Source organism: Culex quinquefasciatus, chromosome 3 (assembly GCF_015732765.1).
Source record: "Culex quinquefasciatus strain JHB chromosome 3, VPISU_Cqui_1.0_pri_paternal, whole genome shotgun sequence".
Classification (NCBI taxonomy): Eukaryota; Metazoa; Arthropoda; class Insecta; order Diptera; family Culicidae; genus Culex; species Culex quinquefasciatus.
In genome coordinates this window covers 56,496,491-56,513,518 of record NC_051863.1, presented here as the reverse complement: position 1 = coordinate 56,513,518, position 17,028 = coordinate 56,496,491, and the positions used below count along the sequence as shown (strand labels likewise).

The window sequence follows — 17,028 nt, the reverse complement described above, 5'->3', positions numbered from 1 at the left end:
GTATTGACACGCTACAATGTTTGAAGTGGAGATTTTCAAACATTTGGGTAGTTTTCGAGCAATTCTAACAAAAATATTAGAAAAATGATTTTTCGAGAGGTCATTTTTGGCCAAAAACGTACCCCAACTTTAGACATCTCTCAAAATAACAGGATATGTTCTAGGAACGATTTTTTTTCAGCGAAGTCATCTTAAGATGTCCCCTACACAACCCTTTTAACAGAATTCAGTTTCATTGAAAAGAATCTGAGAAATGGTAAAATCCGTAAAAAATCACTTTGACCCAATCTCACCCCCCAGACCCAATGTCACCCCCACTGACGGTAGTGCAGTAAATATTAACTGAAAACGATCATCAAAATTTGCTGTGTAAACTTGAGTTTCATTGGTTTCAGTGTGTGAAGCCATAATTTTATTAAAAATATGTATTCCTGAACAGAACAAAAGTGTGTTTACATCCGTAAGAAAAAAAAAATCATTATGTTCAAATATTGATTTTCTATGATTTTTTTGTTTAAACATTGGCCGATCTGTAAACTGTTTCGAATATGTGGGATGACTGTATCATATTTGTATGGACAGCTCACAAATTTGTATGGAAACTTGATTGGAAGAACCAATGACTCCCCTACAAAGTTTAAGAAAAAAAAAGATGGCCGAAATTTAGAAGAATTGTTCATTAAACAAAGGTTTTGTTTTTAATTCTGGAGCAACATTTGAAAGGGGCGGTACGACATTGCTCTTACGGCCTTTCGTCCCATTTAAACGCGTGTAATTAAAGGCCGTAAGAGCAATGTCGCCCCTTTCAAATGTTGCTCCAGAATTTAACAATTGCTGCAAAAATATATAATATAGAAGTTTTATTTCGTTTCAAAGAAGTATTTATTCAACAAATTTGGTACAGTTTTCAACGCTTATAAATTCTATTTTACACATAATTGCCTTACTCTAATTCCTACACGTAAAGCTGTACAGACTCGTGATAACTTTCTTAATTCACTATCACATTGGAAACCACACAAAAAGTTACCTAAACTAACTAAATAAATAAATTAGTCTCTCTTTACTTTACACTGACTCGACAGTCTACTGCTTCAGCGAGTTACTGCTCGCAACTTTACTGCCTCCTTTGGCGCCCAAAAGTTGCGACAGCCTCAATGACCTTTTCTTGTAAGGAATTTGCTTCTTTTTCTTTGCGCATTCGCAATCTTTCTTCGGTGCTTCTTCATACGAGCTCTCTTCGTCTTCTTCTTCCTCTTCTTCCTCCTCCTCTTCATCCTCTTCTTCCTCAGCTTCTGATTGGTTTTCTTCGTCTTCTGAGTACTCACTTTCCTCGTCCTCGCTTTCTTCAATCTCTGAGTATCCGCTTTCTTTCGAGTATCCTGAAGATTTGGATTCAGTCTTTTTAACGTACTTTGATTCTCTGCTTTCCTCCCTTATCTCTTCCTCTTCCTCGTACTCTTCCTCTCCGTTGCCTTCCTCCTCCTCCTCTTCCTCATCCTCCTGCTGTTCAGAGTGGTGTTGTTCCGAACTTCCGTACTTTTTCTCTCCGTACGACTTTTCGTACTTCTCGTCCGAGTAGGTGTCCTGGCAGACCTCGCAGGGCGCGGCTTCTTCGTAGACATGCTCAAATTTGGGATTATGAGCCTGGACCTTGCCGTAGCAGATTTCCGAGTAGGATTGCTGTTCCGGTTGGCACGGGAAGTCCTCCTCCTCGGAGGATTCCGGCCGGTAGACCTGCTTCTTCTTGGCGGGCTTGAGCTCGATCAGCTGACGGTTGAACTTGTGCAGTCGCTCCTCCTTGATGTCCGGTACGTTCGATCCTTCCGAGGGAACTCGGATCGCCTTTCCGTGGAAGTGCAGGTCGGTTTCGGAAACGGAGATCTCCTTCTTTCGGGCAGCTATGATGGCCAAGTGTTGACTGACTGCGTCAGCGGAATATTTACTGAAATGATTCAAGATGGTGTCAATTTTGCCATATGGATCTTCAGAGCCCCCCGTATACTTACACAGGCTGACTCTCCGGTTGGCTGTCCTCGTAGCCACACTCGCAGGACGTGGAGTGTGCAAACCGGGGCGTATCTTCATTGTTCCGAGAGTGCGGTCGAACTTGGGCCACATCAGTGCACGAGCAAATGTCCTTAATCGGGTGCAGATCGGTAGGGTTGGTCTCCTCGCAGATCTTGGTCTTGGTGAACCGACTCGGCGCAACAGTCGACGCTTTCAGAATTTTCCGCTTGCATTCGCACTCGTTTTTGTTGCAATCGGAACACTTGACCGGAGATCCGCTCACTAGCGCTAGCAGCGCAAGGCCGCATATCACCAGCAGTCCTATCCTCATTTTGGTGGACGATTCTAGTTGCGCACTTTTCGATTCCTAACGAGAAGTTACCACTGGACTTAGAAGGCTGTTGAACGCTTTGACGCCTTGGCGTGTCCAGTACAAAGGCTTTATACTGGCTTAAATATACCGGGTTCGGTTGTTTGCCCAAAACAAGACCACCAACGTGCCCATCCCGCCGATTCCTCAAATCCCCACCCCGTGATTAGGGAGGATTTTTTCTTCGCGCAATTTGTGTGCACATAGAATCACGGATGGTTTACAGTGTGACTCAGGCGGACTAGGATTGATATACTAGTTTGCGTTCTAACGAATTTGGTTTTTAGGCAATATTATTCTGTTTTGCAACGAGGTCTATGCACTTTTGTTCAAAAATGCATTGAAAAAACACCAACTGTTTACCGTAATTGAAGATCGTTGTTTGAAAACAAAACGGTCATTCACCTTAAAAATACTAAGTTGCTTCAAAAAGGCGAGTGGCTTCCACATGCATCATTGCGAAATGCAAGATATTGGAATGTATGACAAAAGGTCGAATGGACAAAATGTCGAAAAGACAAAAGGACGAATTAAAAAAAAAAAACGTTACTTAATCCACTTTTAGGCGGTTGGTGCCTTCCTCACATTCATAAAGTAAAGACACTACACATCCTCAAAAAAGTGTATGAATAACACTTATTTTTTATCAAATTATCTGAGATCCGGCCTCAAAAAAGTGTATCAAAAACACTAAAGTACTTATAACTTTTGATAGGGTTGTCAGATCTTCAATCTTTTGGGTTTGTTGGAAAGGTCTTTTGATTACGCTATAAATACGCTATGTTTTTGAGGTCAGATTTTTCTTAGGATCTTTTGTGACCATGAAAGAAAGATTGAAAAAGGATAGAAAACCTCCAAAAATATTAAAAAACGAGACTTTTTTCATTTTTCGAAACTATTACAAATTGAAAGAATGTAAAAGTCTCTAAAATATTCCAACAATTTTTATACATAAAATAAAAACTTACAAAATATTTAACAAAAGTATTTTTTTTAAAGTATCGCTAATTTTTGAAAGAATTGAAAAATTCGCAAAATCATTACGACAGTCAAGAATCAGTTTTTTTTTTAAATTAAATTAAAACCTAAAAAAATATTTTAGAAGTCGAACTCTTTTTGGAAGAACTGCTCATGTTTGTATGAATGGGAAAACTCACAAAAACATTACGACAGTCAAGAATATGTTGTTTAGTTAAAAAATAAAATAAAAAATATTATAGAAGTCGACCTTTTTCTGGAAGAACAGCTCATGTTTGAAAGAATGGAAAAACTCATAAAAATATTTTGACAATCAAGAATAGGTTGTTTTTAAAAATAAAAGTAAAACTAATAGAATATTTTAGAAGTCGACCCTTTTTTGGAAGAACAGCTCATGTTTGAAAGAATGGCAAACTCACCAAAATATTTTGACAATCAAGAATAGGTTGTTTTTGAAAATAAAATTAAACTTCCAAAATATTTCAGAAGTTGAACTTTTGTTTTAAAGAACTGCTCAGGTTTGAAAGAATGGGAAAACTCACAAAAATATTTTGACAATCAAGAATAGGAAAAATATTTTAGAAGTTGAACTTTTTATTGAAGAAGAGCTCATGTTTGAAAGAATGGAAAAACTCACAAAAAAATTTTGACAATCAAGAATAGGTTGTTTTTAAAAATAAAATAAAAACTTAAAAAATATTTAAGAAGTCGAACATTTTTTTGTAAGAACAGCTCATGTTTAAAAGAATGGAAAAACATACAAAATTATTACAACAAACAAGAAAATCAGACTTGTTTGTGAGAAAATATTTTTTTTCAAGATTTTTTTGGAAGTTTTTAATTATAATTATTTATTCCATTTTTTACATTCGACCTTTTGTCCTTTCGACGTTTTGTCCATTCGACCTTTTGTCCACTTTGGACCTTTTGTCCATTCAATCTTATGTCTTTCGACCTTTTGGCATTCGACCTTTTGTCCATTCGACCTTATGTCTTTCGCCTTTTTGTCGCACATCCAAGATATTGCGTGGTTTATTAGTCCAGGTTAATTTGATATGTGTCCACGTATTTTGTGGATGACCCCTTATCTAAAGCTGATATCGAAAAATTTCTGAGTTATTGATAAAAAACAACATTTTAACTTCATTACATGCGTTGATGCGAGTTGTGGCGCAATAACCACGACAAATAGTGTCCAGGGCATTCGTGGAAATACAATGTCCCATCCCAGAGGGTCCCGGAGTACCAAACCTTCTTAGCATGGTGCTCCCAACGAATACAACCAAATCTCGGAGCGTATACGCGTATAAGGTAGTGTGTCCCCACGCTTCTTCCACCCATGTCGATTCAGAATTGTGTTGTTGTTCGAACACTCAGTGTTGAAACTCAACCCAATTACGAGTCATCTCTGCGATACGGCTTTACGCAGTAGGCCTGGCCGCTTTAACGTTTGTGATGTTTCAATGCATTTCAATGCAATGGCGCACTACAAATGTTAATAAATGACAAGAAGAGTACTAGGCGTCATCTAACCTAAGGCACTCTCCAGGTTCCCTTCGACAGATTGGCTGTTCTAGGGTCTGATTAGATTAGATTAGATTTGATGCGTTGATGTGATATCCTACGTTTAGTTACCGTCGAATCATCTTTCAATTTAAAATTAATTTGGCATTAATTTTTGTCATGTTCCAGATAACGTTTTGACACACTTTCTTGCGACCTAATGAGGTATTAGATTATGACAAACAAACTAACTAGCAAAGACATGCACCTTAGTAGCGTTTGACAGTTTGCCTGTTGCGCCATATTGTTTGCGCAAAAGTTTGTTAACAAACAGTTTGAGAGTTTGACAATCAAGTTTTCAAGAAAAAAATGTGTGCAAAACACTTAAAATCGCAAAAGTGACTGCAACATTCTGAAAAAAAAACAGCAAATAGGCAAAAGATAATTGGAGTTTTTAGAATAGGCCTAAAACAAGTAATAAAAAAACCATAACTAAACAAGACAAATGTATTTCAAAATACTTAAAATTCGCAAAAAAAGGTGCTCAAAGTAAAGGAACTATTAGACTACGCCAAACAAACTCGCAATCAAACAAAATTTTTGACAGTTTGCCTGCATTTGTTTGCGGAAACGTCAGCCTGCATAGAGCTATCTAAGCCCGATCTCACACACACTAGCACACCATATGTTTTGCTGGCCGGTACAAAATTTAACCTCACTTTTTTTCGTGTACGTACACGCAATACATGCGCACGTAGATAACTCTATACATTTGGCTTTGTTTGCAAGTTTGGCAAACTGTCAAATACAAAAAAAGTACGAGTTTGTTTGTTTGTTTGCCATAGTCTAATAGCTCTTTTACTCTGGGACAAAAATATCGAAAAACATAGTACAAGGGCAGTATGTACATAATCGCCTCATAAGTTTTTAAGGACGGATCTAGGCTTAATTTGTGATGATACAAAACATCATGCGTTTTCATTAGATCAAAAATAAAATGAATTTATTTTTCATACAAAATAATTCAGTGCATAAATAACGTCCGCTGCGCTAGAAAAAGTCGGCCGCTTTCGGTCTCTTCGACGTCGAAGGAATCGCCAGCAAGTTATCAGTCAGAATAACGGAGGTCGTTGACGGTTGGGCTGCGTTTCCGCCACCTGTACTTCTCGGAGGACCAACCAATGGCGTCTTCCTTCTAACAATACTGGACGGTGACGGCGTGGGTCTCAATTTCCCTGCCGGATACGATCTTTTGGGTGTTTTCATCATCGTCGACGCCGGCGATCGCATCGGGCTGGGCGTGTTGATCAGGCCCAGTTTTGTGGACGCAAGTCTTCGAGCCGCCGGGGACATGCTGGCCAGCCGATCGATGGTGTTCCGGACCATTGGGGAACCGATGTTACGGCGGGCCGCCTCGATAGCTTTGGCCTTTTTCGAGCGGGACTGTTCGGCGGCTTTTTCAGCCAACGCAAGCGCTAGATTTTCACGCTTGGACGTTTCCGTTATTCGGAAGGAAGGACCGGACGATGCCGGATGCATTGGGGTATCTCCGCCGTCCAGTCGGAACGGGGTTCCCTCGATCTCACCCCACGTGAAGAGCGGACTGTCTGTTACGCCGGGGCACGGGGATGGACTTTTGACAAAGTTAAATCCGCGCACTTGCGGCGTGAAGGACGCTTCGATTAGCTTGCCGTCGACACCGATCTTGGTCGGCTGACACTTGGCTTGATTCTTGGCGGCTTCCGTGATGGCTTGCTTGCTTTCACTCTCGTTGAACGGATTAATCTTCAGTCGGGTGTTGTTGTGTTCGATTTCTTGCCTCTTGTTGGCGAGTTCGATTTCCTCTTCCCGACTAAGCTTTACCCCGTCCGGAATGTACATGATGTAGTTCTTGTTCTTATAAGTCCACATGTCCAGCTCTTTAGGTTTCTCTTTCTGGGCGAACTGACTCTCGATGGCCGGAAGTGCCAAACTTCTACCAAGTGATTCCGCAGTACTACTTTCAGCCTCGTACAGCACGGAAAACTTTTGTCTCAGCTTGCGATCCGCCGCTTCGATGATCTCCTGGAAGCTGTCGTTGTCCTCGCTGGTGTATTTAAATAGAAAGCTATCCAGCGAGTGTTTGTCTCCCAGGGTTTTGGTGCTTTTGCTGGAACTGGCCGTGCTAACCTCGGATCGAACCGACGGGGGCTCATCTGTGGCCAGCGAGGCACTCGGAAGGGGCGTTTCAAAGGTGGCTGGACTCGCTACAAACAGATTAATCAGTAATGGTTCAACAACAACATATAAAGTTAACTTACGTTCTCTTATCAAAGGCGATTTAGAGTTGTATTTGGAGAAAATCTGGCGCAGTTTGATGAGGTCATTGTTGGCGATCGCTTCCAGGTACTCGTTTTGGACCTTAAGTTTCTGCAGATCGGGGAAGAAGTCTCGCTCGATGATTTTGGACATTTCCTGAAAGAGCGTAAATTTATCTTACTATTAAATTCAACACTGTTGCACAATGTTTTGAACGGCCCACTCACCTCCAAATAAGTTTCCTCGTTGAGGATTATCTTTTTCTCCTTCTTGGTTTTTGGCAGCGCTGGCTTCTTGAACATTACCACTGCCTTGTCCAGCTCCTTCATGGCTTGGAGAGCACCTTGGCCGGGTTTGGCCATTTTTTACCGATTCTAAACGACACTCAAAAACTCTGGAATGAAAACGCTTCGCGATGTGCTTGGTCCCGTAACAACAAATGATTGTTTTTGTTTTGCTTTTTTGACGGATCATCAGCAGAGTAATGACGTCACACTTTCGTGCTATTACATTTCACTAGCGCTTGGGGAGTGCTGCTCTCTGGTGACTGCTAGTGAAATTAATCTTGAGCTGCGTGTTGTACACCTCGAAGGCGTATTTTTTCTAAAGAAAATTTGCAGTGTTGTCCAAATTATTTATTCTGAACTTCTAGCAGAGACAATGAATTTGACCAAAGACGAATTACCTATTTACAAGCCTGCTTGTTCCAAATTGAAAAATCAGTTGACGTCAGTATTTTATTCACGTGAGCAGAACAAACAGTTTAAACAAAGAGAAGAGGAAGTGAGTAGAATTTTAAAACTGAAGAATGTATGAATCTCAGAATTTTTCAACTTTAGAATTTAAGAAGTTAGGAATTTTAGAATTTGAGAATTTGAAGACAAACTAAGGAGTAGACAGTTTAAAGTCACAGAATTTTGAATTTTGGAAGATAAAATTGTGTGATTTTTAAATTTTAGAATTATTTTTTTCGAAAATTAAAATTTTCTTTTTTTTTCAATAAATCAATGCAATTTTAGACCTTAGGTTTACTCTAGGGTTTACTCTGTTTTAAGCAAAAAAAAAACAACTCCTGCTTTAGATCGTTTCTATCGAAAACCATACAAAGAGAACAAAAAAACTAACGGTCAACGAACGCGAGAACTCGTAAAATTGTATAAGGCTTTTAAGTCAGAAATTCACCAACACATTCAAAGTATGTTTACATGACAGCTGGACGTTTGTTTGCATCAGGATTCCTATCTCTTTCTAGCAAATGTTTTTTTGTCAGGCGACTTCTAGCTGGTTTTTTGACTGACTGTCCGATATGTCAGCCAACATACTTCGCAGGGCTGTGACAGCTACAGAGTTATCTATGCCCGATCTCACGCACACTAGCTTACCATTTGTTTTTGCTGGCGACCACAAATTTTAACCTAAAAATCCATCGTGTACGTACACGCAATACATGCGCACGTAGATAGCTCTACAGCTCGATCATTGTTTGCATCAGGACACTGTGACGAGGAGTTCGTCATTTTTGAGTTAAATTATATTTTTTTCATTGGGCCTAGAAAATCTTATGGAGACTTGCATGGATAATAGGATGTAACAAAAATGACTTTTTGGCGGGCATTCAAGGAAAAAATGCCTAACTTTGATAGCCTGTACCGAGCTCCAGGGTGCTCCAAATTTCAATGTTATATATACCAAAAGATGCGCAAGGATCTGGCCTACACGCCAATGATGTTTAAAATAAACGCTTCAGTTGCCAAAATGCCTCGGGTTAAATCCCATTTAAAATTTAAATGCAAAGCGCCAGCTTCTGTTACGTCCAATCAAGCTCATATTTTGGATTTGGGCTCAGTAGGCCCACCGGACCAAACCCTTGAATGCCCACCAAAAAGTCATTTTTGTTACACTCTAATGGATAAACTGTTGATGTCAAATGGCTTAGCATAGGGGATGCAATTTAGGTAGTTTCATTCAAATTAAAAAAAAAACCCAAAATTCAAAATCTCGAAAATATTGCGAAATTCAACAGAATTACTCATTTTACGAAATAGAAGAAGGTTGAAGCAGTATTAAAAATAATTCAACAAACTTATAAATTTTCGTGGAATTTTGAATAATCAGCATATGAAACACATTTTCCTGATAAGTTTAGCACTTTTGAATACTTTTTGAAATATTCAGAATATTAGTAAAATTTCGATGTAGGGGAAATATACCCATTTTAATCACACTAAGCCGTTCGACCAATTCTCATCACTTTTGCCGTTTTCTGCTATTAAATCAACATTTTCAGATGTTTTAACAATGGAGAGTTGCTTGCTCACTTTTATTTGAGCTATTTATTACTTTGGAACAGTCAAAAACACTTTATATAAGCTGTAATTCATGATCAAAGTGCTGATAGGCCGATAATAGAAATAGGATGAGAAAGGGTATAGTTCCCCTACGTTCAGTACTGCAAAACTAGTTTTTCGTTAAAATTGTTGATTTTATTGTTTCAATTTCAATTTCAATAAGGCTTTCTAGACCCAGTGAAAAAAATATAATTTAACTCAAAAATGATGAACTCCTCGTCACAGTGCCATGATGCAAACAATGATTGAGCTGTAGCTGTCACAGCCCTGCGAAGTATGTTGGATGGCATATCGGGCGGTCAGTTAAAAAAACCAGCTAGAAGTCGCATGACAAAAAACTTTTGCTAGAAAGAGATAGGAAACCTGATGCAAACAAACGTCCAGCTGTCATGTAAACATACTTTAAATGTGTTGGTAAATTTCTGACTAGAAAGCCTTATTAGGTTTTATTAGTGAATAATCATGTTACAATTTGTTCATTCGTAGTACATAACAGAGTTTTGGAGTTCCTTTCAGCTGTGTGTTAAATCTCAATCCATTTTGGGACGATTATTGCTTATCACTAAGAGATTAACAAGAGTAAGAAAAAAAATGGAAAAAACTTACTGAAATTGCAAGGGAATTTGGTTTATTCGTTGGGAGCACCATGCTAAGAAGGTTTGATACTCCGGGACCCTCTGGGATGGGACATTATATTTCTACGAATGCCCTGGACACTTTTGCCGTGATTTAAGCGCCACAACTCGCCCAAAAAGTGATCACAAAATTTGGGATTTGGCAAAAAATGATCAACTTTAATTTTGATATGAAACATATGTTCCGAATTTGATAAGCTTATATCGTATTTCTGAATTTGACATGTTTAAAAATTATCGTAACACTGTTTGAAAAAGGTATCGAAACAGTAAATTCCAAGCTAGACCTCCCACACTTTAGCAAGACGCAAATCGATTAGCCGCTCCTCTTCAGTTTCGTTGTAAAACAACTTTCCCTAGTCCTGTTTCGTTCACGAGTGGTGTCAAGTTTCCATGTATCATAGCTGGAGTTCGCAGCAAACCCATGTGCATGCCCTTCCTAATCTATTGTGAAAGCAGACAAAAATCGAAACACGAGCGCAACCTGTCAAAGCCTGTTGCGCCACAGACTGATGTACACGCTTACGATAAACCGCTCCATTTTTGTATGGCGCAACAGATTGTTTTGCGCAACAGAAGAGATGCGCACTTCGGTTTGGTGGAAGCTGCATAATATGGTGACAGCAAAAGATGCATAAATTATCCTCGAGGTCTCTCCTTGTGCACTTTCTACCTCCACGGCGAAGGGTTAGCAGAAGTGGCAGAAAGGTTATCCTTCTGGTGAAGAAAAACTACATTTTTAACACCACTTCACTTTCGTTTTTCTTGCAGATGCACTTTTTTTTTGGAAATCCAAACCGAAAACGATCCTTTTTCCTCGGGAGCGAAGAGTGGTAGCGGGTGGGTTGCACGGTTCGGGTAAATTTATTACCCATTTCCCATTTTCGATGGCATCCGGGAGTCCCGAACCCGGACTTAATATCGAATGATGATGGTTTAACGGTTCGGGTCACCCGGCGGGGCACAACCGGGTTTTTGTCGTTTTTGGGCCCCGGGAGCATGACAAATGGCCCGAATAAAAGTGTCAAAATAAACCATAAATTATGCGCGTGTTGGCTCTTTTACGTCTTGTGGGAGAGAGCGAGTCTTGGGTCGAGTATATTTGTTTTTCTTTCTGTAAGTTTGTCATCCCAAGATTTAACTGCAACAGTTTTGTGATCTTCATTGCGGTCTTGCAGCAAGAATCTTGAGACATGCTGTCGATCGATGAGGTACCACCGGTGGTGAAAGTTATTTCCTTTTCCTGGGATTAACAAACACACGTTGTACGATTTCCAAAAAACGTACCATGGGATTTGAACACTTTGTTCGTAGTTCCCATTTTCGTGAACGCTTGGAAACTCATTTTTCACCGTGTATAATGCAAATTGTTTTTCTTTAATCACATAATCAATACGTGCAACTTTCCAAAGACACCGAAATCGCTATGAAAATGAGGTCCAAAAAACCTAAAAAATCTTTAAATTGCTCGCATTTCCGTAACACTTTATCAATTCCAACTCTCTTAGTTGCATTCGAAAGCTCTTTTGAAGCACTTCAAAATGTGCCATAGACATTCAGGATCGGTTTGACTTTTTCTCATAGCTTTTGCAAATTACTGTTAAAAAATCATTTTTTTAAAACCTTAATATCTTTTTGCAACAGCCTTCGGAAATAAATTTTTGGCCAATCGCAGTTTTTCTCATAGATTTACGATTTTTTTATAATTCCAGACAGAAATATATTCTGTCCCGCCCGTGTGGATCAATCGGACCGCGCACTGGACTCACAACCCAGAGGTCGCCGGTTCGAATCCCGCGGCGGGCGCTCTAAAATTCTTTGTGTAAATATGGGTATTCGGCGCCGTCGCTCCGTGCCATACTTTCATACACTTAGGAGCCCAGGGCGGCGAAGTCCTTGTAGATAAAAGGAAGACACTAGTGGTTGGTACTAGCAATGGTGGCCGACAGCTATAAAGTCAACTTCGTTTTTTTTTATAACAAACTTTTTACAACGTCAACTTTTGCCCTGTAGCCCAAAAAGACGGCACTTTTTGGGCTAAATTTTTACATATTCGGAATCCTCGGGAAATTTCACGTTAGCTTGAAGTATTGGAGTAGTAAATTTGATTGGAAAAAATGCCACTTAGAATGAATTAAAATATTTTTTTTGCAATTCCGTCGTGAAACTACTTACTTTTCCTGTCATTCTTGAACGACGAAATAGCCTACTTTTCTGTACCAAAAATAACAGAATCGAATAGCAACACTTTTCAAAATAAATTCTGAAAAGTTCTACTTTTCAGCACTGAAATGGGTGCTGAAAAGTTGAACTTTTCAGCACTTGTTTCGAAAAGTAACACTTATCAACATTTTTTTTATTTAGACGATTTATTGACAAAATACATGAAAATTTTACATAAAATTTCACCCATTGTGTATTTTTTGGAATTGCAAAAAATGTTGTATGGAACTCGTTGCAAAACTTGATTTTTTCAGCACTCTTCGTATTCATCCAACTCGGTGAACCTCGTTGGATAAATGTACGACTCGTGCTGAAAAAATCCTCTTTTTGCAACTTGTTGCATAAACTACTATTTAACAATTTGTTGGATAAGGGGTGAAATAGGTTTTCGCCTTCTCGATACAGCATTTGACGTATTGATCACACGGGTAAATAAGATCTTTTCTTTTTTTTTGAAAAATGTTTTATTTAATTATTTTTTAAAACAAATTTATAGAAAAATCGAAAAACTATGAGAAAAACTGCGATTAGCCAAAGTTAATACCATAGGCTTATAGTCCATAAAATTACCTATCTTTTGACCCATGGGAGTATGGGTGTTGGAGGCTGTTGCAAAAAGATATTAAAGTTTAAAACAAAAATAATAAAAAAAATAAACAGTAATTTGCAAAAGCTATGAGAAAAAGCTAAACTGATCCTGGGTGTCTATGCTACATTTTGAATTGCTTCAAAAGAGCTTTCGAATGCAACTAAGAGAGTTGAAATTGATAAAGTTTTACGGAAATGCGAGAAATTTTAAGATTTTTTAGGTTTTTTGGACCTCAAACTTCGAAGCCCGTTTTACCCCGCTTCCCTTTGTCGTAGAGGGCTCATATTTGGCATGAGTTCATCTCATGAATAGACAAACAAACGCTGAAAGTTTAATCCAAATTAGAGCACCTCGATACGACCTGTAGCACATTGGTGAAAAACTCGCTGTTAAATGTACTTAACTGAAACATCATAATTGATGTTTGAAATGTTATTTAAAAAAAATAAATAAAATAATAAAAAAAAAATAAAATAAAAATAAAAAATAAATGTTATTTATTTATTTTTATAATAATAAATCAAAAACGGACATTTTTGAAAATAAAAATGCGTTTTTTTATCGTTAGAGCAGTTCTCTCAGATTTCGGTCATTCCATTTTTTTTGTATTTTTTATTCCCACTGAAACTTTTTTGGTGCCTTCGATATGCCCAAAGAAGCCATTTTGCATAATTAGTTTGTTCATATAATTTTCCATACATATCTGGCAGCTGGCCATACAAAAATGATATGTGAACATTAAAAAATCTGTATCTTTTGAAGGAATTTTTTGATTGATTTCGTGTCTTCGGCAAAGTTGTAGGTGGATATGGACTACACTGAAAAAATGATAAACGGTAAAAAAATTGTGATTTTTTATTTAACTTTTTTTTTACTAAAACTTGATTTGCAACAAAACACTTTTTTATTTTTTGATATGTTTTAGAGGACATAAAATGTCAACTTTTCAGAAATTTCCAGGTTGTGAAAAAAATCATAGACCGAGTTATGAACTTTTGAATCAATACTGATTTAAAAAAAAATCGAAATATTGGTCGCAAAAATTTCAGCTCCTTTTTTCGTTGCAAATCAAATTTGCAACCAAAAAGTACTTCAGTGAAATTTTGATAAAGTGCACCGTTTTCAAGTTTAATCCATTTTTAGGTGACTTTTCTGAAAATAGTCGCAGTTTTTCATTTTTTTAATTAGTGCTTATGTTTGCCCACTTTTGAAAAAAATATTTTTGAAAAGCTGAGAAAATTCTCTATATTTTGTTTAGTGAACATTGTTGATACGACCCTTAGTTGCTGAGATATTGCCATGCAAGTGTTTGAAAACAGGAAAATTGATGTTTTCTAAGTCTCACCCAAACAACCCACCATTTTCTAATGTCGTCTAGTAATAGATTTAACTTGAAAACGGTGCACTTTTTAAAAAATTCACTGAAGTACTTTTTGATTGCAAATTTGATTTTACACTGAAAAATGAAGTTGAAAAATTTTTGCGACCGATATTTCGATTTTTTTAAAAAATCAGTATTGATTCAAAAATTTATAACTCGGTCAAAGATTTTTTTCACAACCTGGAAATTTCTGAAAAGTTGGCATTTTATGTCCTCTAAGACATATAAAAAAAATATTGTTTTTTTTGCAAATCAAGTTTTAGTGACAAAAAGTTAAATAAAAAATCACCAATTATTTTTTACCGTGTATCTTTTTTTTCAGTGTAGTCCATATCCATACCTACAACTTTGCCGAAGACACCGAATCGATCAAAAAATTCCTTCTAAAGATACAGATTTTTGAATTTTCATACATCATTTTTGTATGGACAGTTGCCAAATTTTTATGGAAAATTATATGGACAATCTAATGATGCAAAATGGCTTCTTTGGGCATACCGAAGCTACCGAAGGCACCAAAAATGTTTCAGTCGCATTAAAAAATACAGAAAATAAAATTCTAAAATAAAGACCGATTTCCTAGAGAATTGCTCAATAAATGTAAACAAATGTATTGTTTTGTTCAGGTGAACTATTTAAGTAATTAATATGGAAAAATTTGCATCAATTTTACTTTTTTTAAATCATTTTATGTTTACAATGGTTTTTGAAATGTTTTTTTTTTATATATTTAAGAAACAAATGTGTTTTAAAGTCTGTTAGGTTTTCATGTTGTTTCAAGCCATATCGGTCAATGGAACATATTTGTTTACAATGTAGAGTGAGCAAATGTCCTCTTTTATTCTTTATGTCTATCATTAGACCCACACCATGCATCAAAACATCAGGTTAAATTTGATATAAAAATAACAGTTTTCCTACAAATGACCCGGGTCCACAATTGCATTATGATCCTGTGTCCACTATTGGAAAAGGGGGTCTATAACAGGCAAAAAGATATATATTTGTACAAAGGGTTATGAAATAGAGCATAAAAAATTGAAAACTTGTGAAAAATGCTCGTCGCCTCTACTGGGGGGTCCACTAATGGTTAAAATACCCTATAACCTATAAGATGGTCTAGCTGAGCTGATGTTATAACTGTGTGGATTTCAAATTCTTTATCAACTAATTATCGGAATTCCGTAACAGTTCAAACTTTACACAATGACTGCGGTCTCCGTCTTCATGATTGACTGACACTGATGGGGATCTTTGAAGAAGATCATCGTCGTCGGCTCGGCGGAACTAACAGCTTCCATTCCCTCAACCAGACTTGAGCTCACAGACCGTGACAGAAGGAGTAACGATGATACACTCGGCATCTGGTTACCGTCACCGAGCCGCCCCGGGTTTCTCGGTAGACGCAATCGGTTTAAATTTTGGTCCCAAAGCATAACAAACAAGCGCCCACCGGGTCGGAGTGTCTTTTTTTTTGGGTTTTTAAGCGGCGGCGGCCAATCAATAACAACTTGACAGCCCGTGTCGCGTGTGTTTGTGTGTGGTTCAGGTCACACACACACACACGCAAAACCCACAGAAGTTCTCACGACCTCTCACGCGACTCGACACCCATCACGATCAGAGTCGGTTCTGAGTGTCACGGTTAAGGTACCGCGGTAATGAACACTAATTAGAGTTTGATCGCTGACTGTGTGCGTGTGTGTGGGTAAAACTGCAACTGTTGGGGGCTGCTGCTGCTACTGACTGAGCGATTTGTACAAGTTAGCATTGGGAAATTGTGTTGGTTGTGATCTCGCAAAACTGGTCAGAAGGGAATGCGAGGTGTGACCGGTTGTTATTATGTGATGATGGGGGACCTGCCAAGGAAATGCCAATTACCACGTGTCATTTGGAGCCTGATAACGAATCCGTACATCGTGAACAAAGTAACACTCGTTACTGAAACGACAGTGCTTGATCGTGATGTTGAAGTTCAGCTAGCAGTTGTACGTGCAATAAACTTGCATCGAATTATTAATCTAAACTTGTTTTTCGTCATTTTAATTTTTAATTGAAAGTATCGTGAAATACGGGTCATACTATTTCGGCCAGGGAACCCCCAGACAAAATATGAGTCAAAGATAGGGAATTTCATGGACTGTTAGCCTACGGTATTAAATTTTTCGCAGTTTTTCTCATAGTTTTACGATTTTGTTTACAACCATTTTTTTAATGCTTTTGTTGAATCTTTTAAGCTCGAAAATCAAGCCAACGGACTTTTTTTTTACCAAACTTACAAAATGTTCGTAAACAAACTTTTTCAAAAAATATATGGTGGATCACTCGAACTGTCAAACGCCAAAAAGGTGCGTGTATTGTTTAATTTTTTTGTTTATGTTTCATAGCCTTTACGAAATTCACTACTCACGATCTGCATATGGTGAACAAAAACAATGCTAAATAGTTTGTTATAGCATTCATTTGGGTGCTAAAACTGCAACTTTTCAGCATTTGTATTGAATGGTAATGCTTTTTCGACACTGTTTTGATTTTTGAGTTGACCAACCACATGAACACCAATCAAAGTTAGGAAGTTAGGAAGTTCAGCCGAGACTTTTGCTGAAAAAATAATCATTTTACAACTAAATATCATTTGTTTAAATAAAAATAAGGCAGATATTTCGGATGTATGATTTAAAGAGCCAACAGGA

General features: G+C 37.8%; 2 protein-coding genes across 2 annotated transcripts; both read right to left on the bottom strand.

The window, feature by feature from the left end:
- Positions 1 to 930: 930 nt before the first annotated feature.
- LOC6039730 (cilia- and flagella-associated protein 251) lies at positions 931 to 2,746 on the bottom strand. Its single transcript, XM_001849230.2, has 2 exons — positions 2,010 to 2,746; positions 931 to 1,945 (listed from the first exon to the last, which is right to left on the bottom strand). The coding sequence occupies exons 1-2, from the start codon at positions 2,339 to 2,341 to the stop codon at positions 1,087 to 1,089; spliced, it is 1,191 nt and encodes a 396-aa protein (XP_001849282.2). The 5' UTR covers positions 2,342 to 2,746; the 3' UTR covers positions 931 to 1,086.
- Positions 2,747 to 5,872: 3,126 nt separating this feature from the next.
- Positions 5,873 to 7,603, bottom strand: LOC6039731 (splicing factor ESS-2 homolog). The gene is made up of 3 exons (XM_001849231.2): positions 7,387 to 7,603; positions 7,162 to 7,315; positions 5,873 to 7,107 (listed from the first exon to the last, which is right to left on the bottom strand). Exons 1-3 carry the CDS (start codon positions 7,519 to 7,521, stop codon positions 5,912 to 5,914), a joined length of 1,485 nt encoding a protein of 494 aa, XP_001849283.1. The 5' UTR covers positions 7,522 to 7,603; the 3' UTR covers positions 5,873 to 5,911.
- Between the last annotated feature and the right edge of the window lie 9,425 nt (positions 7,604 to 17,028).

Excerpts from the sequence above, each read along its gene's own strand:
- LOC6039731 (XM_001849231.2), bottom strand. The coding sequence starts at position 7,521 with ATGGCCAAACCCGGCCAAGGTGCTCTCCAAGCCATGAAGGAGCTGGAC. Across the intron at positions 7,316-7,386 it reads ACGAGGAAACTTATTTGGAG|GAAATGTCCAAAATCATCGA; the intron begins GTGAGTGGGCCG and ends ACGCTCTTTCAG. Across the intron at positions 7,108-7,161 it reads ATCGCCTTTGATAAGAGAAC|CGAGTCCAGCCACCTTTGAA; the intron begins GTAAGTTAACTT and ends ATCTGTTTGTAG.
- LOC6039730 (XM_001849230.2), bottom strand. The coding sequence starts at position 2,341 with ATGAGGATAGGACTGCTGGTGATATGCGGCCTTGCGCTGCTAGCGCTA. Across the intron at positions 1,946-2,009 it reads CAACCGGAGAGTCAGCCTGT|TAAATATTCCGCTGACGCAG; the intron begins GTAAGTATACGG and ends GAATCATTTCAG.